Raw genomic sequence first — 18,552 nt, forward strand, 5'->3', positions numbered from 1 at the left:
GAGACTGATGTTGAATGGTGCCTTATCCTTTGATAGGTCTTGTTAATCTGAGATGATATTAATTTGAGGAGGTGATAGCCTCAAAAGAGGAAGCCCATGTGTGAGGGACCCACCTGCCCATCCCTGTTTTTCCTTCTGTGATGGCCAGAACAATCACCATGGTGGGAGGCTACTTCCCCTCTCCAGGAGAGCCCAGATGTGAGCAGAACCGGCACTTTCGGCTGGCATCTAGCCTGCAGTTCCGTCATTTCTAATTCTTAATATTGTCCCCTAAACGTGTGAAGACAAGCACAGGTTTCAATGGCTAATGAGATTTTAGGTAATAGAAGCTTTAAACATTAGCACCATGGCCCTCTGGATTGTTTGAGCCTGCAACTCAACAGCTGCTCTTTGGCCTTCAGCTGACCTCAGAAACTAGAAATACTTATTTCAGGTTTTGTCCCATTGGCCGATGTGGGCAGGAGTGGAAAGCACCTGCCAGGTGTTGCCATAAGATTGTCTTGGCCAAGAGGAAACTTCTTACAAGCATTGTGGCTTAAGAGCAGCCCCCTCCCAACCCTACCTTCAACCACAGCATGTGCTGAGCGCCCCCTGTGTGCGAAGCTCGGTAACGGGCAAATTAAGGCAGCGTTATTCTTTCCAGGGCGCTTACCCCTTCTATTGTCTTCATAACTCCCCTCCGGCAAACACCTCTTGTTGCCGTTTTACAAAAAATGAGAAAAACCGACTGAAAGGTTTGGGCCGTGGGAGGGGACACGTCCGTAGGTAACTAGCCCTGTGACCTTGAGCAAGTCGCTTGCCCAGCGGGAGGTGATGCTGAGGTTTCTTTCCGTTCGAATACTCAGCCCAATTCAAGGTCACGAGCGCTCAGCGGCCGCTAGAACTGGGTCTCGAAACATCAGCGCGTGATTCCCTACAGCCCTGGTTCCGAGAGGAGTAAGTGAGAGGTTCGAAGCGCGCGCCCCGCCTCCCCGGCCGGCGAGACGTAGGCGCCCGAGTTCCCGGCCGAGCTGAACCACTGTGTCCGTGAAGGGCTGCTCCGCCCCTCGCGAAGGCTTCCCTCCGCCAATCACCACTTGAGGCCTGCCCGGCTCATCGCCGGAAGGAGCTGTTGCCCCGAGCAACTGCAACTTCCGGCTTTCGGAGTTTTGTGGCGGTAAAGGACATGAGTAAAGGCCGGGCGGAAGCCGTGGCGGGAGGTAACGGCCGTGGGGGCCGGGAGACCGGGGAGAAGGGTGGGCAGGGGTCGGTTGAGGGAACCCCTCCCCGCCTCGTCTCTCTCCGTAGCCTCCGGGATCCTGCTGAGGTACCTACAGGAGCAGAACCGGCCCTACAGCGCCCAGGACGTGTTCGGGAACCTGCAGCGGGAACACGGACTGGGCAAGGCGGTGAGGACCCTCTCCTGGGATTCCTCCCCTGGGACCCCTTGAATCAGCCTGGATTCCTCCCCTCCCGAGGCTGCCATTCTAGCCTTGGGCTTCCTAAGGCTCTTCGGGCGCTTCCCGCCTCATTGGTGACATTCTCCAGCCCGGCCCGAAGTCACTCCCCCGACTTCTCCGCCCCCTCCCCTCTGCCAGGCGGTGGTGAAGGCACTGGACCAGCTGGCCCAACAAGGCAAGATCAAAGAGAAGATGTACGGCAAGCAGAAAATATACTTTGCTGACCAGGTGAGGGAAACGTGCAGATTCGCACGTGTGTGAGAGTCCGGCGTTAGGTGAATCAGCCCCTGGTATGAACTCTTTGGGAGAATTGAAGCAGCCTGTGAAATTCACCGGTCTTAGGCCAATAAAAGGGTCCCAGCCAGCCTTTAAGTCAAAGTGTGGACCCCCTTTGCTGTCATCCAAATTTCACGAGATTTCCAGACTTGAAATATGATAGAGGACAGAAGATCCTGAGTTGTTGCTATCGAGGTCCATTTATCCTTGGAAGTTCTTATTCCCAATCATCTAGATGAGAACCACCGTCTTCCAAATTATTTTCCTTCTGTCTCCACCCCCTTCCGTAAACACATGTGACATTAACTTTGTATCTCCAGCCCAGACCCCCCTCACCTGGATGCTTCTCAGTCCATTCAGAATCAATATTGCCAAAGTGGAATGCCTCATCTCTCCCCGAAACTGGCTCCTCTTGTATTCTTCTCCCTTAATGGAATCACTCTTCACACAGGCCAGAGACCGGGCCGTCATTCTTTTTTATTATTATTATTATTTGTTTATTTTGGCTGCATTGGGTCTTAGTTGCGGTGGGGGGCTTAATTGACCCCCGCCCACCCGCACGTGGGATCTTAGTTCCCTGACCAGGGATCGAACCCCCGTCCCCTGCATTGGAAGGCGGATTCTGAAGAAAATGAGTATATTTTATTAATCTTTTTTTTTTTAACAACTTTATTGGGGTATAATTGCTTTACAATGGTGTGTTAGTTTCTGCCTTATAACAAAGTGAATCAGTTATACATATACATATGTTCCCATATCTCTTCCCTCTTGCGTCTCCCTCCCTCCCACCCTCCCTATCCCACCCCTCCAGGCGGTCACAAAGCACCGAGCTGATATCCCTGTGCTATGCGGCTGCTTCCCACTAGCTATCTACCTTACGTTTGGTAGTGTATATATGTCCATGGGAAGGCGGATTCTTAACCACTGGACCACCAGGGATGTTCCTGGAGTCATTCATTCGTTCGTTTACTTATTTCTGCATTGGGTCTTCGTTGCTGCGTGCGGACTTTCTCTAGTTGCGGCGAGTGGGGACTACTCTTCGTTTCGGTGTGTGGGCTTCTCATTGCGGTGGCTTCTCGTTGCGGAGCACAGGCTCTAGGTGCGTGGACTTAAGTAGTTGCAGCACGTAGGCTCAGTAGTTGTGGCACGTGGGATCTTCCTGGACCAGGGATCAAACCTGTGTCCCCTGCATTGTTAGGCAGATTCTTAACCACTGCGCCACCAGGGAAGTCCCGGGGAATCATTCTTAACTTCCCTTATTTCACATGCCCAGTCAGCCATCAAGTCCAGTTGTTTTCCTCTTCTTGAATCCATCCTCTCCTTTTCCAGCTGCCACCACTGCTCTAGTTTAGGTGCTCCTCATCTACTGCAATATCCTCCTAACTCCTGGCCTCCTTAAACATATCTGAAACATTACAGCCAGAATAATCTATGTACGTACAAATCTAGTCATGCCGTTTCCCTACTGAAAACTCTAGTGCTCCCTAGAACAGATAAAAGGCACTTGGAGACCTGGCCCCAGCCTGCCTCTAGCCTCTCCTGTCCCTGTTATTTCTCCATTCATCAATACTAGACCATTTAGATGCGTTTTACTCCTGTGGCCTTTGCTCATTGTCCTTCCTCTGCTCAGAGTTTTTGAGTCCCTTCTTTCCCTTTGCCCGGCTAACTCTTACTTATCCCTTAGGATTTCACGCAGGTATCACCTCCAGAAACCTTCCCTGAATGCTGTGAGCTAACTGCCTTCTTCGGGCACCTACCTCTTTTGAGGCACACTCTATTGTAATTGTCTTTTCACTTGTCTCCCTCACAAAACTGAAGCTGTTCTGGGGCAGACCCCATTTCTCATCTTCCTTTACTCAGTAACCCCACAGGATTTAATAGCCACCGTCAAGGCTAATTATCCTAAAATAGGTTTCATTATATTACTGCTCTATTGAAGATCCCTTAAAGTTGTTGGCAGATTTTTTTTTTTTCTGTAAAGGGCCAGTTAATATTTTTATGCTTTGCAGGTTAGATGGTCTCTTGTCCCAGTTACACAACTGTCACTAGTACTCAAGTCTGCCACCGTAGAGCAAAACCAGCCATGGACAATATGTAAGCAAGTGGATGTGGCTACATTTCCATAAGTTTTTTTCAAAAACATGCATCTGGCAGGATTTGGCCTGCAGGCTGTAGTTTGCTGCCTCCTGCCCTAATGGTTTACCTCACCTGAATGTAGAGTCCAAACTGCCTGGGCTGGTATTCCCATCCTTTCCATTCTGCTTCCCATCACCACTGACAAGACCCCACTGAGCCCCAGCACAGGCCTTTTCTAGCTGCTGGTCTCATGGGAGAGGTTCCTCAGACTTCACTGGTATCCTTTATCTAAATACCTCCCACCATGCCTCTTCACCTGTCCAGATTCTTCCTATTGTGGAAACCCATAATTAGGTATCATCACCTTGAGAAGAATGTTCCTTTACTCCTTCAGCCCAGTGAGTGGTTTTGCCGGTAACCTGAAAGATATTTCTGTCCTGTTATTCAGTATCCTGCACCTCAAAACCCCTTGAGGACGATTATCAGGTTTCAACTTGTTCTTTTACAGCTTTTTGAGTGGACTGGTACTGACCGAGTGACTGCTCGAAAGTACCCTCTCACTGTCTTCCCAGGCCCAGATTTGCGAGTGTGTATGAACGTGGCCTTCCCAAACGTGGGTTCCCTTCTTGCTTCTCCCATCAGCCTGCTTCTATTTATCCTTTTGTCTCTGGCAGGAACAATTTGACACGGTCAGTGATGCTGACCTCCATGTCCTGGATGCCCGAATCGTGGCCCTCACCGCCAAGGTGCAGGCACTGCAGCAGGGCTGCCGCCACATGGAGGCGGGTAGGACTGGGCAACCCCAGAAGGTACCGCTAGTGTCAGGGTCAATCCGAGGTCAGGAATTACCAAGTGAAAGGTTTGTTGACTGCAGTGTTGTCTTCTTGCAGCAAAGATCCCTTTGCTGGGCTGTCATAGGCATTACCTTAAAATCAGTGTCTAATAACTAATGGCTTTTGAAGATAAGTGGGCAGGACAGGCATTTGCCTTCCCTGCTGTGAGTACCAGTATATGGTTCCCACACTTCCCTTTACTCTGCTGCTTTAACTGACTACAGCTAACAGTCTACTCGGACTCACTCCCCTCAACTATTTGTAGATGGGGAAGGAAAGAAAACTAGAATAAACCGATAATTCTGTAAGCCTTAATCTCTCTTGAGGATTTCCAGAATATGGGACCCATTCTGGACCCTGTGTATAGAGCCCAGAGCGAGGTGGAGGCCTGGTCTCCTACCTCAGGGTAGCCAGTGACCTCTCCGTGGGATGTGGTTTTAGAGCTGAAGGAGTTAGCTAGTGCCCTGACCACACCGGAGATGCAGAAAGAGATCCAGGAGTTAAAGAAGGAATGTGCTGGCTACACACAGAGACTGAAGAACATCAAAGCGGCCACCAACCACGTGACTCCAGAAGAGAAAGAGCAGGTGGGTGGGGAGGGGGTGGGGAGCAGGGAGGGCTGCCTGTGCAGGTTCAAAGTGAGGAGTGTCGACCCCAGCGGCTGCTGTGGGGCTGAGGGGGTCAGAGGAACCTGTTTCCCTGTCTAGGTGTACAGAGAGAGGCAGAGGTACTGCAAGGAGTGGAGGAAGCGCAAGAGGATGGTAAGTGCGGGGGAACCCTAGGCAGGCCCTGGACAGCGGCAGCCGCCGGGGGTATCATGGACCGTCAGGCAAGCCAAGTACTGCCCATCTGAAAGGGGGCGGTTTTGTTTCTTGTCAGGCAACAGAGCTGTCTGATGCAATCCTTGAAGGATACCCCAAGAGCAAGAAGCAGTTTTTTGTAAGTGGTGTTCTCCCTTCCTTGCTCCCCTGGGGCCTGCGTCCAGGGAGGTCTCATTCACTTGTCTTGCTGCCCACCCCCCCCACCCCCCCCCGCAGGAGGAAGTTGGGATAGAGACAGATGAAGATTACAACCTCAAGCTCCCAGATCCCTGAGGCCCTCCGGCAGGCCTGGGAACACAGACGTCCTGGACTGGCTGCCTTGTTTAGGTCCGCTTTTGGGCACACACCAAAGTACTGGGTGGAGCACTGGTGGCCCAGAGAGGATGGTTTCACACATTTCGTCATCCACGTTTCGACTGCCTGAACTTAACAGTTAGATGGGGAACAATGCAAAAGGAAAAGCATTTGGCAATATTTATTGTAATATAATTTGATATAAAAATATTTAATTTCCTCTGGATAATCAAACCTCCCAAATATCAAACCTGAGGAAGGCAAAAGAGAGCTTGGGGGACAAGGGCAGGGAGAGGCTACTATGCACAGCATTTAAGGAGCCCAGGGCCTCACCCAGGACTCTCCTGGGCTCTACACTCCAGGAGACCTTTAGAAAATCTTCTCTACCCACCTTCACCCCGCCCTAAGTCCTGGGGGAAATGCAGGCAGCACTGAGATGCTGGAGACCCAGATACACTTGACAGAAAGCCTGGGAGTGATCTTGAGACCAGTTTTCCAAAATTGTAACTTTAGCAAAATTGCATTGTTGGTGTTTAGAAAAATTAAAAAAATGTAATATGTAGTGTTGTGTCACATTTGACTTTGCCGTGCAGTGCTACTGCCTGTGGGGACACAGAGGGCAGGAGTGGGTGAGGAGGTTGCTTCCCTCTACCACCCAGAGTAGGGGGCAAGGGCAGGAACCTGGCAGCCCTGCCCTGAGCTGGCCAGAGAAAGCTCTGGCCTCACCTTGGGCTGACCAGGCAGCCCTAGCCTAGGCATGAGGCCACCTTTCACCCTTCATGGCTGTGAGAGTATTTTCCCTTCCTCCTTTCTTCCCATCCAACGACTGCCACAGTGGCCAGACTTAGGCTAAAGGTTGCCAGAGAGACCAGAACAGGCAAACGGTAGTTACCAAATGGGAGCAGAAACCTGAGGCCTAGACAAAGGGAGAGGCCAGGAGCTTTCTAGGGTTCCCAGAGCAGACCCCATCCCGAGGACTCCTATGGGGAGGGGGAAAGACTAGGTAGGTCTGAGATCTATGGTCAGTATAATAAATTAATCAAAGCTTTCATAATAACCTTCCCCCCTCCCCAGCCCCACTGAAGATGGGGCTGAGGGGGAGGGGGGAGCTGGGGAGCCAAACACTGAGGAGAAAGCAGCTGACTGGTGTGCAGTGTCACAGTCCAATCTCATAAGCCCAGTGGCTCCACGGCCAAGTAGGAGACTCAAGGCCTCTTGTTGGCTGTTCTGCAGGTTCCAAGAGCTGGTCAGTAAAGCTGGTTCTTCAACTGATGTAGGACACCAGTCACAATCTCCCGCAGGGTCTGAGGGGCAGCAGAGAAGAGAGAGATCATGCTCACGGAGGGCACAGAGCTGCTCAGCGACGCCTGCCTGAGCCACGTGTGCTCTTCAGAGTGCAGTTAAAACAAAAAACCTGGGAAGCACTGATGTCTACAATTTGCAGATGCCCCCAAAACAGGATGGAGTCAGTCAGGGATGGAGAGATGCATTACTATGTGATCAAGCAAATACAAAAAAGGTTAATGGTAAACTTTGGCGGGGAGGGGGGGATATATGAGTGTTCATTATAAAATTCTCTCACTGCTGCAGTATGTTTAGTGTTTCACAATAAAAATGCTGGGACATGCTTTCAGCTGAAAACATTTCCTCTAAGATCAGAAACAAGACAAGGATGCCCACTTTCACCACTTTTATTCAACATAGTTTTGGAAGCCCTAGCCATGGCAATCAGAGAAGAAATAAAAGGAATCCAAATTGGAAAGGAAGAAGTAAAATATCACTGTTAGCAGATGACACAATACTAAACATGGAAAATCTTAAAGATGCCAGCAGAAAACTACTAGAGCTCAGCAACGCATTTGGTAAAGTTGCAGGTTATAAAATTAATGTACAGAAATCTCTTGCATTTAAGTATCAAAGAAAAATTAAGAAAACAATCCCATTTACCATCACATTAAAAAGAATAAAATAAACCTACCTAAGGAGATAAAAGACTTGTACTCTGACGGAAAGAAATTGAAGATGACACAAACAGACAGAAAGATATACCATGTTCTTTGACTGGAAGAATCAATATTGTGACAATGACCATACTACCCAAGGCAATCTACAGATTCATTGCAGTCCCTGTCAAAATACCAATGGCATTTTTCACAGAACTAGAACAAATAATTTTAAAATTTGTATGGAAAAACAAAAGAACCCGAATAGGCAAAATAATCTTGAGAAAGAACAGAGCTGGAGGTATGCTCCCTGGCTTCAGACTATACTACAAAGCTACAGTAATCAAAACAGTATGGTGGGCTTCCCTGGTGGCACAGTGGTTAAGAATCCGCCTTCCAATGCAGAGGACGCGGTCAAGATCTGGTCAAGGAACTAAGATCCCACATGCCACAGGGCAACTAAGCCCAAGCGCCACAACTGCTGAGCCCGTGAGCTTGAGCCCATGCACTGCAATGAAGAAGAACCCACATGCCGCAATGGACCCAGCGCAGCCAGAAAAACAAAAAACCACAATGAGATATCACCTCACGTCTGTGAGAATGGTGATCATCAAAAAGAACACAAATAACAAATGTGGAGGAAAGGGGACCCTTGCACCCTGTTGCTGGGAATGTAAACTGGTGCAGCCACTGTGGAAAACAGTATGGGGGTTTCTCAAAAAACTAAAAATAGAGCTACCATATGATCCAGCAATTCCACTCCCGGGTATATATCCAAAAAAAAATAGAAACACTAATTCAAAAAGATATACGCAACCCTATGTTCCAGCAGCATTATTTACAACTGCCAATATACGGAAGCAACCTGAGCATCCATCAACAGGTGAATGGATGAAGAAAATATGGTGTATATATATACAATGTAATATTACTCAGCCTTAAAAGAATGAAATAATGCCATTTAAAGCAACATGGATGGACCTAGAGATTATCATACTAAGCAAAGTAGATCAGAAAGAGAAAAACAAATACCACATGATATCACTTATATGTGGAATCTAAGTTGACACAAATCAACATCTCTACGAAACAGAAACAGACTCACAGACACAGAGAACAGCCTTGAGGCTGCGGGGGTGGGGGAGGTAGGGAAGGGAAGGAGTGGGAGTTTGGGATTAGCAGAGGCAAACTTCTGTATATAGGATGGATGCATAAACAGCAAGGTCCCACTGCAGAGCACAGGGAACTATATTCAATATCTTGTGACAAACCATAATGGAAAAGAATATATGTATGTATAACTGAGTCACTTTCCTGTACAGCAGAAATTAACACAACACTGTAAATCAACTGTACTTTAATAAAATTTTTAAAAGTACCAAAAAAAACCCTGCAAAAAACCGAGATGAATGGATAAAGAAGATGTGGTATACACACACACACACACACACACACACACACAATGGAATACTCCTCAGCCAGAAAGAAAAATGAAATTTTGCCATCTGCAGCAACATGGATGGACTTGGAGAGCATTATGCTAAGTGAAATAAGTCAGAGAGATTCCACATATAAGCGTATAACATTACTTATACGTGGAATCTAACTAAATACAACAAACTAGTGAATATAACAAAAAAGCAGCAGATTCACAGATACAGAGAACAAACTAGTGGTTACCGGTGGGGGGCGGGGCTGAGGGCAATATCGGGGTGGGGGAGTGGGAGGTACAAACTACTGGGTGTAAGGCTGCAAGAAGGTATTGTACAACATGGGGAATGCAGCCAATGTTTTTTGTAATAAGTGTAAATGGAGTGTAACTTTTAAAAATTACATTTAAAAAAATGTTGGGAAACAAAAATGTGAGAATCTCAGATACAAGTCAAGCCTCAGAAAAAGCAACCAGGCCTCAAAAATGGAAGACTCAGTGCAACCATTAACACACTCTCCATTACAAATGATAATTAGAAACCCCATGGAAAGCTACTTCAGTGGGCCTGGGGGTGGGGGCCAGGAATCTTTCCAAAAACCCCAAGTAAGTCTGCTGCGAGTGATCGGGGCTTACTTGCTGGGCGGCTGAGGAGGAATGCCTGAGGCTGCCATTACTTGCCGCTATGTGGGTGAAACAAAGGCCAAGAGCTAGGCCTTGCATTAGGGAGTGCTCCAATCCTTCTTGCCAAATGAAACCTTAACAGGCAAAACTGGGCTAGAAAGCAAAGGGGGAAACAGGAATACTGAAAGTTGTAGAAATATCCTCCAGAAACCTACAACCTGCTACCCTGTCTCTCTGAACAAACAACGGCTGGGGCCACCGTGCCTGAGGGAAGACCCCCAACCCCGTGTCCACTGCTGCCCCATACCTGAGGTTTACAGTGCTCCTCGATCCAGCTGAAGACACAGGCCGACAGCTCCTGGAAGCTGGCCACGGAGATAGAGGCATTGAAGGACTGGAAGAGGGAGTCCATGATGCCTTGAAACACGTTGAACTTCACCTGGTCGGAGACCTGGTCCTCCCCCTCGTGGGGGTTGTCCTGGTGTGCCTTCACAATCTGCTCGTAGTTCCTGAGAGCGAACAGGCCGGGGCTAAGGGGCTGCAGCAGCTCCACCGGCCCAGGAGGAAGAACAGCGCTGCCCTACGTACTCCCCTGGGAAGGAGACTCCCAGAGAGCCTTGGGGAGGTATTCAACATCAGCTAGGTACTGCTTCCAGGTCAGAAGTGGTGACCCACCCTCTCCAGCCTTCCCTTCATTAATCCCACAGGCGTTTCCAGAGTATCTGCTACAGTTGGGATAGAGTCCTGCCTACCACATGAGAGAGTGAGAATATTATCTGATGTGGCCTTTGAACAAAGGGAAGGGCATGAACTGAAGGGGCCTCAGAGTCCCCTCAGAACCAGAAGCCCTGGCTCCCCCAGCCCAGCACCCCCCTTACACTTTCATGATCTTTAGGGCCATGACGTCCTTGCGTAGCGTGGATACCTCCTCCTCCTGCTTTTTCTTCTCCTTGTGCAAAAACTGGATGTAGTCAATGGCTGGAGTGGGGGAGGGAAGAGGGGGTGGGCACAACCAGAAGGACCAGGCTGATTGTGTCTCCCCTTCCCCCAGACCCCACCTCTCCTGTTACAACCACCCCACCAGGGCCAGGCCAAAAGCGGCTCTGAGGCGCTAGCCTTCACAGCCCCCTTGGCTCCAAGCCCTCCAGTGCTCTCCTGGCCATACTCTTCTGCAGAACGATGGCCTTGCTGAGCTTTTGGGAGCCAATGGAGAAGTCTTGCTGCTGACAGGTGGGAACGATGGTCTGCAGGTCATCATAGCCTCTCTGTGGAGACAGCAGGGGACATGGGTTCCTTAACTAAGGGGTTAAGGCAAATGGGCACAAAGTTTTTCTTCCATGATATCAGGTACCATGCTCACTCACTCAAAGGGAGTGGGAAGGAGGGAGAAGTTCATGTCCAGGGCCTAGACTAGCTGCCCCCAAGCCTGCTTGGGACTGCCTGACGGGGTCAAGGCAGAGTGGATCTGAAGTGTGCAGTGCCCTCCTGCGCTGGCTGAGGTGCAGGCATCCCCAATCACCTTGATGGCATCCCTCCTCTTCTGCTCAGCCTGAGTGTGTGCTCGCCGCCGCCGGTCCTTGTAAGACTCCTTGTAGGATTCCTGGTGGTAATCGCTGTCCTCGTCATCTACGCTCAGAGTTGGGGGCAGGGAGAGGTCATTCTGGGGCCCAGTGGGGCCCATCTAGCCCACTTTTCCCCAGCTGGGAAGAAGAACCTGGTACCCAGAGATGGCAGATAGATACAAGAACCTAATATCCCAGATGAGGTGAGAGATGGCAATACCCTGCTTCTAGCACTACGGTTCCAGCGCCTCCACGTGGATGGCTGGAGCTGCCCTGTCTAGGAAAGATACTAAAATGAAGGCATATCTGGTTCCCCCGAGTGGGGGGGACGTTGCTGCCTACCTGTGTTGGGGACAGAAGAGGCACTGGTGGAACCGATGCTATTAGCTCTGGACACTACACTCCCCTTGCGGGTGCTTTCTACAAAAAGCCCTGGAAAAGAGAGGCCCCAATCACTAAGCGGTAGGATAGAGGGAGGGGCCCTGCTAGGAGCATAATGGCTTCCTGGGCCTTAAATACTGACCTCTCCCCTTCAACCCAAAAGCCAGCCATACTGGGCCACCCACTTCCTGTCGTGCCATTTCGTAGTGCTCCTGTCTCTAGTGTCTACTCTGCTCCACAGGCCTGCAGTGATACCTCCTGGCTCACAAAGTGGCATCTGGGCGTGATGATGGTGAGTGACCAGCTGTCACTACTTCCATCACGTCCCTGCTCCAGGACATAGGGAACTAGGTGTCACCCTCGGATGCTTCCTGCCCCTGTCCTCCAGCTCCTCCTCCCTCGCTGCTCAGGCCCGCTCAGCTCAAGGGCAGTGGACTGTGCTCAGGTGTGGCTAGCAAGGCCACTTAAATCTATAGGGCTGAAATGGGAGTGTCCCTCCAGAGCTGCAGACGGTGGGGGAGGCCACTCACCGGGGTCCAGGCTGTTGTCGCTGTACGCATACTCGACCTGCGGCACCGAGCAAGGGAGAAGCCCGTTCAGACCTCCGCCCCTGCGCGCGTGTACAAACACACACACACACCCACCCCTGGGGTGCGCGGGCAGCCGCAGGATTCCCCCAGAGCCAAGAGTGGCTAGGCCGCGGGAGCGCCACCCCTCGGCAGGACCCCGTCCGCCCACTCCACACCCCCAGCCCTCCAACCCCGTCCCCTCACACCCGCGCGCACACGCCTCAGTTGTCTTCCCACCTTGGCACACGCGGGGTGAGAGCTGTCTTCTCTGCAGCCCCGGGGCCCGGAGAGCGGGAGTAGCTCTGGGGACTTCAGGGAATCCCCTCGTCTTCCGGACCCCCTACGTGCACGAGCCCGACCCGCCCTCCCCTCGCCGGCGTGCGCGCCCACGGGGCTTGCCTTGACCCAGGGGTCCTCCGGAGAGGGGCCCGGCTCCGTCATCTCCGACCCACCGAACCGGAAACCTGCCCGCGGGCTGGCCCCCTGCGGCGAGGAAGCGGCGATGCGCGCCCACGTGACCCAAACCCACCAACCCGCGGCCCAGAGGCGGGGGGCGGGGCGGGGAGGCTGCGCATGCGCGACCCGGAAGACGCCCACGACGCCCACCACCCCCACCCGCTGCGGCCGGTGGAGTCCTGGAGTCCGGCTTGGTGTCGGGGCTAATACCGGCGGTCTTGGGGCCGACCTACCCGCCCGTCCCTGCCCTTCCTCAGGGCAGGCGTCCCAGCCGCCGCGACATGAAGCACATTCGGTGAAACGGGCTCCCCGCAAAAGGCTGGTACGCGGTGTCGCAGAGGGTTGCGCGCACGCGCACTGCCGAGGCCAGCCAGCTCCCGAGGACCGGGACGAGTTTCCCGGACCTGCAGTCTTGGCCACCTCGTCCGACCCCTCCGGGGTGCAACCTCTGTGAGGCCAGAGGCCCCGCGTGGCTTGTTGTAGGATGCTCCTGCAACGCCCAGCCCAAGTCTGGCAGGATAGTTGAGGAACTGACGCTTTCAAAGAGCCTGTTAGCCAAGTCATGCTACTTTGTAAGCTAAGCAAACTGAGGTACCTACAAAGTCCAGAACGTATCCAAAAGCACACAGCTAGTCAGTGATAGGGCCAAGACTGGCCTCAGTCCGGCTAGCTTCAAAAGCCATGCTCTTAACCACTGCATTCCTGGCTTACAGCTCGGGCCTGGGCCCTGCACTTGTGGCTTAAGTGTCGCAAAGATACCCAAAGGCATTGGAGCAGGAAGTAAGCACCACACAGGCAGCACCTAGCAACATTCACCTTTAATTCTGTAACAAGTTTCAGTGTTTGCCCTGGCTCCAGCCCACCATGGGTGCCACAAACCTGTGGGCAAAAGCGAGGATGGGACAACGCTAGGGGGCCTGCTCCCCCAAGAGCTACATTCTCAGTGTTGGCCAAACACTGGCAAGCTGGGTAGGCTTCCTGTGTCCAGCAGGCCCAGCTTAGCACAGAGCTCCCTAGGCCCCAGCTAGGGTGAGCTTCAAGGCCCCAATTCGCCATCATCACTGGATCTCTTGTCAGCTCCAGGGGTCAGTTTGGCCCCACAGAGAACTCATTGTCAGTCATGGGCCTGATGGTGCCTCGGAGATGCGCTTCTGCAGGAGGGCCCAGGCTTTCTCCACCTTCGGACAGGCCAGAATGTTGGGAAGAAAAGAGGACAGGGTCCTACACGCATCCACTGGAGACTCCCTCCCCACAAGCCAGCCTTTCCCTGGGCACCAACCTGGTGCTGGGTGACGTGTGGCTCCCAAAAGGTGCTCAGCACCACGTGGCTCTGGTCCACAAGCTGCTGCCCGCTCATCTGGCTCTGCAGCCGGCTTTGGGCCGCAGCCTCACTCAGGCCGTCCCTCTCCACAATGCGTCGTACAGCCTGGGCAGACAAGGCATTCATCAGCCCACTGGTTCAGAGCAGGATGCGGGCTACAATGGGGATAGAGTGGGGGGTGGGATCCAGATACCTCAGTCTCAGGGATGACAACGGTCCACACCTCATGGACCATGTTCTGCCAGCCTGCTTCAAGCAGCATGGCGGCATCAATCACGCACACATGCTTTCCTGTGGGGAGACCCCAGTCACTGCCAGCAGCACCTTGCCACTTGCTACCAGTCAGAGAGCCAAGGAAACACAGTCCCAGGGAAAGCGGATGGTCTGATTTAGGGTGGGAAAGCTCCCGAGGGAGATTCCGCTTAGCTGTTCCCTTGGGCTGCTCACTCACCCTCAGCCATAGCCTGCTCCATTTCCTCTCTGGCCAGCTTTGCGATAACTGGCCACATAATGTCCGTGAGCATCTTCAGCTGCTTCTGAGAAAGGGAATGGAAGGGGTGGGCAGAGTTTACCCTCCCCCGGATGAGATGGAGCCAGCCCGAGGGGGGAGGCAGTTGGGAACAGTTGAGTGGAAACTGGCATTCTGGGCCAGACCAGAGAGGTCCACTGGGTCCCAACCTCTGGGTCTAGTAGCAGCTGCAGAGCCCTCGGAGAGGTGTGTGTTTACCTTGTTCCCAAACACCCGGCTGCCTAGGACCTTCCTGTTGATAATGCCATCTTTATGGAGAATATCTGGATGACAGAGACAGAGGATTGGGCAAGGAGGCCAGCCATCTCCTCACTTCAGGCCACCTCCAGCCCTCCCCAGTTATTACCTGTTCCAAAGGCTTTCACAACAGGCTGGTAGGCAGGACCACCCGGGGCATAGGCCCGGTGGCCCAGGTGGTCACTGTCGATAACATATGCCCCCAGGCCCTTCAGCCGCTGAGCTACTGAGCTCTTCCCAGAGCCACTGATGCCCGTCAGCCCAATCACGTAGAAACCTGGGGGGAGCTCTGGCCTCTTCTATGGGAAGATAAGAGGGAACCCCACAGTTACTAGGGTCCCCAGACTCAGGTTTGAGGCTGAACCCTTCAGTCTCTCCTCTCCAGCATTCCCAGCCCACCCACGCAGGGGAAGGGGTGGGAGGCAGGTGGGTTAGGCTTACATGTGGAGGCCGGAGCAGGTTTCCCAGCATTTGTTGGCGGAAGCTGGAGGAGCTGACTTTGTCCTCTTCGTTTTCCTTGTGGTTTAGGTCCTTCAGCAGCTGGATCTGGTACAAGGTGAGCTCCTCCAGGTCCTGAGGCAAAGGAAGAGTGAGGAGAGAGAAGGAGGGTTGAGATGAGGACAAATCTATCGCCTTATCCTCCCCTGCCTACCCAGAGGTAGAGCTTGCCTCGGAGGGCAAGCTGGGAAGTTCCTCCTTGCCTCTTCCCACCACCTTGAGCCCTCTCTTCCCTCCTCTGGGGTCATGTACTTCCAACAGCCCCCAGTGGCCTTCCCCATCCCCATCCACTCCCTCTGCCAGTCTCCCTCAGGGGTTACATTCTCAAGGCGGAAGCGGTTGACGGCCATCCCCCCACGATAGGTCTCCTCGCTGACCACCAGGAACTCCAGAGAGGGGTCAGAGCCAGCGGGCCCATAGGGGTCCAGCAGGGGGATGATATCAAAAGTCAAGGAGGGCTTGATGTCCACCAGGAACTCACTCAGATGTTCCACGCGTTCTGCGTAGGGTTGGAGCAGCTCAGGGAGCAACTTGCCTGGGGAAGGAGCCCAGAACAGTGAGATCTTTTTACTGGGGAGGAAGAGTGTGGGCCAGTTCAGGGGAGAGCGTCCCTAAGCATCCTATCTCCAGAGGGGAGCTGGGCAGTGATCGGGGGAGCTATGAGGAGGCAGCAGGCAAGCACAATAGAGCTGCAAGGGCTGGCGCGTGTGCAGAGAACTAGCAGTGCCAGGAGGCACCAGAGTCAGATGGAGAATTCCAAGAGCCAGAGAATTCCGAGAGGCTCCTCTGACTGCCTGTGGCACTGCTACCTACAACTTGCTCATCCATTTATTCCCTGGGACTCAAACTTCAGGATTCATCACCTGGAGAATTTGTTTAAAAGTGCAGGTTCCTTGGCTACACATTTGGGGGATCCTGATTGAATGGTGACTAGACCACACACCTAGAAAGCTGCATTTATTCATTTAACAAAATTCCCTCAGTACCAACTGAGTGCCAGGCACTGTGACATTTGGGAGTGGTGGGAAGTAACGGACGGCCCCACCCTTCCTCAATCTTGGCCTGGGGGGAGGGTAAGACTGCCCTAACTCAGTCTCTCTCACTCACTCTTCAACAGGTCTTTGTCTGCTACTCCCACCACAAGCTGCTCCTGAGCCAGGAGACATGCGACGCTGAGCAACACCTTGTGGGCATTGTGCAGGCGGTCGAACGTGCCACCCACAGCACCTCGCCGGTGGCCACGCACTGGCTGCTTGGCAGACCTGCCCACGGGGGAGGCTGGGCTGATGGTGGAGGCTAAGGGGACGTCCAGGGACCCCACGGGCAGAACTCCAGGCCCATAATCGGGGTATAGGAGCACCGAAGACAGTTGCGGACAACAGCTGTAACAACTGGTGGCATAACGTTCGAGCTGTTGCTTGGCTGGGTTGTACTGGCTTCCATCCAGGGTCTGGAAGTCGGTCAGCACCACTTCCGGCGGGTGGGCCAGGTTCTGGACTGAGCTGGTCAGGGGAGGGAGAAAGCTCTTGGTTCGGATATTGGTCAGCAGAATTCTAACGTCCAGGTGCCTGTGGACGTCGGCGCCAGCGTAGAGGTGCGTGATGAAATCGATAACTTCAAACGTGGCCTGCACGGGGCTGGACTGGGGCTGAGCCGGGCCGCCCAGGCACATGCCCGGTTGCAGGTGTACATAGAGCGTGTGATTCACCAACCGGGCCGCCGAGGTCAGGATGGGGGCCAGGCGAGGGGCCAGGGAGGTCAGCGGCGTTGTCAACACCAGGAGGCCCGACCGGAATACGGCCATGCTGCCCAGGCCTGCGGACAGTCAGAGAGACAAGGCGAGGGTTACTGAGTGGTATGTGTCTGAGGCCGAAGACTGTAGGAGGACTCGGACCCAAGAGAGGGAGACCTGGAGCAGGGATGGCGTTCCCAGCGCGGATCGAGAGGAACCCGGGGGAGGGTACGGGACCTGGCAAACGGCGCCTCGGGGCTGTGCTCTAAATCTCAGTTTTATCATTTCTCAGACGGAGCGGTGAATTCGCTGAATTGCATCGAAATCCCGGGAGGGGAAAACTCGGCAGGAGCCCCTGAGTCATAAGGCTGGGGATCCAGAAATCCTGGGCGCTCTTGCTGAGCGGCACCAGGATCTTCAAGGAATCGGAGGAGAGTACTAAAGGCGCTCAGGCTCGGGTCCTACTTACTGAGACCTCCGGGCCTTGGTTCCGCTTGCACCACCGCGAAGGCTTCCCCAGCCGCGACCAGTTAACATTAGTTCCGGTGCTGCGACTCCGAGCTACGGAACCTGAGAAAGGCCAAACATCTCAACTTTGGTTCGGCGAGGGATTCTCGCGAGATTTCTCATGGGGTGGGGCACCTGCATTGATAAGGAGCCGAGCTCGGGGCTTTGGGAGATACGCGGAAACTTATTTCCAAAACCCAACCTCACGGGGCCTGGGCCGAGTAGGTCAAGGCGGACTTGAAAGCCCGTTTCACACGGGTGCCCTTCAGACTCTAAGAGGAGAGGTTGGCTTCAGCCAGGTCCCTCAGGAGACAGCGGCAAAGGCGGAACTAACACCTGGCTTTCCTGCGTAAATCGCGGGGACGGAGGTTGGGGGTCGTAGGGTAGCACTTGAATTAGGTTTCGGTGTCCCCGGAGCCCTCCTGGCACCCTCCCAGTCTGAGGATCCTCATGTTGGAGGTCACAGGACAATTCTGTCCAAGCCCCCATTTCACAGATGGAAAAATTGACGCCCTGTGTGTTCCAGGGATATCTGGGGAGGTAAGGACAGAGGCCATGTGCCGTGGCTCCCGTGCAGTGCTCTCCACATCATCCAGAACCAGTGATATGACGGTTTTTTACGGAGAGAGAGGAGGAGGAGGAGAGCTCTGCGTGTGAGCTCAGTAGAGCTGCCAGAGAATGGTCCCTATGGACGGGAGAAAAGGGGGCGGCGGGGGTGGGGGGGGGGGAGAGGGGTGGGACTTAGTGCCGAGGGTTTACCGTGAAGCTAATGAGTGCTGGAGAGGCTGGAACTGGAAATCTCCGTGGGAGGACAAAGCCAGGTTGCCATCAGGAAACATTTCGGGTAAATTATCCAGGACGATCTAAAAAGGGAGGGAAACCAATCTCCAGGATTCCACTACAGTAATGTGTTGTAGTTTATTTTCCCAAACTAAATAAATGCTCACTTTCATACTTAATTTTGTGGGGTTTGTATTCCTAAAGAGGTCTCCCAAAGCGTAAAGCCTCTGGCATTTGGTCCTGGA

The 18,552-nt window shown here is 53.0% G+C and overlaps 3 protein-coding genes across 6 annotated transcripts; 1 reads left to right on the forward strand and 2 right to left on the reverse strand.

The window, feature by feature from the left end:
* The first annotated feature begins 1,165 nt into the window (after positions 1–1,165).
* On the forward strand, positions 1,166–5,718 carry PSMC3IP (PSMC3 interacting protein). 2 transcript variants are annotated; one of them, XM_065897347.1, is made up of 8 exons: positions 1,166–1,199; positions 1,288–1,388; positions 1,578–1,667; positions 4,466–4,577; positions 5,066–5,211; positions 5,332–5,385; positions 5,504–5,563; positions 5,662–5,718. In XM_065897347.1, the coding sequence occupies exons 1-8, from the start codon at positions 1,166–1,168 to the stop codon at positions 5,716–5,718; spliced, it is 654 nt and encodes a 217-aa protein (XP_065753419.1). The 2 variants fall into 2 exon arrangements, with proteins under 2 accessions (XP_065753419.1, XP_065753420.1); XM_065897348.1 differs by having other exon boundaries at positions 5,081–5,211.
* A 187-nt stretch (positions 5,719–5,905) lies between these two features.
* On the reverse strand, positions 5,906–12,706 carry MLX (MAX dimerization protein MLX). 3 transcript variants are annotated; one of them, XM_065896751.1, is made up of 8 exons: positions 12,647–12,706; positions 12,209–12,245; positions 11,640–11,729; positions 11,255–11,361; positions 10,901–11,000; positions 10,614–10,713; positions 10,043–10,244; positions 5,906–7,043 (listed from the first exon to the last, which is right to left on the reverse strand). In XM_065896751.1, the coding sequence occupies exons 1-8, from the start codon at positions 12,686–12,688 to the stop codon at positions 6,987–6,989; spliced, it is 735 nt and encodes a 244-aa protein (XP_065752823.1). In that variant the 5' UTR covers positions 12,689–12,706; the 3' UTR covers positions 5,906–6,986. The 3 variants fall into 3 exon arrangements, with proteins under 3 accessions (XP_065752823.1, XP_065752822.1, XP_065752825.1); XM_065896750.1 differs by having other exon boundaries at positions 6,987–7,043; positions 12,485–12,688; XM_065896753.1 differs by lacking the exon at positions 11,640–11,729 and having other exon boundaries at positions 6,987–7,043; positions 12,647–12,688.
* An 802-nt stretch (positions 12,707–13,508) lies between these two features.
* Positions 13,509–17,578, reverse strand: COASY (Coenzyme A synthase). The gene is made up of 10 exons (XM_065896876.1): positions 17,490–17,578; positions 16,396–17,103; positions 15,609–15,823; positions 15,232–15,363; positions 14,900–15,089; positions 14,752–14,816; positions 14,476–14,560; positions 14,218–14,315; positions 13,983–14,129; positions 13,509–13,881 (listed from the first exon to the last, which is right to left on the reverse strand). The coding sequence occupies exons 2-10, from the start codon at positions 17,090–17,092 to the stop codon at positions 13,822–13,824; spliced, it is 1,689 nt and encodes a 562-aa protein (XP_065752948.1). The 5' UTR covers positions 17,093–17,103; positions 17,490–17,578; the 3' UTR covers positions 13,509–13,821.
* Between the last annotated feature and the right edge of the window lie 974 nt (positions 17,579–18,552).

This window comes from Phocoena phocoena, chromosome 19 (assembly GCF_963924675.1).
Source record: "Phocoena phocoena chromosome 19, mPhoPho1.1, whole genome shotgun sequence".
Classification (NCBI taxonomy): Eukaryota; Metazoa; Chordata; class Mammalia; order Artiodactyla; family Phocoenidae; genus Phocoena; species Phocoena phocoena.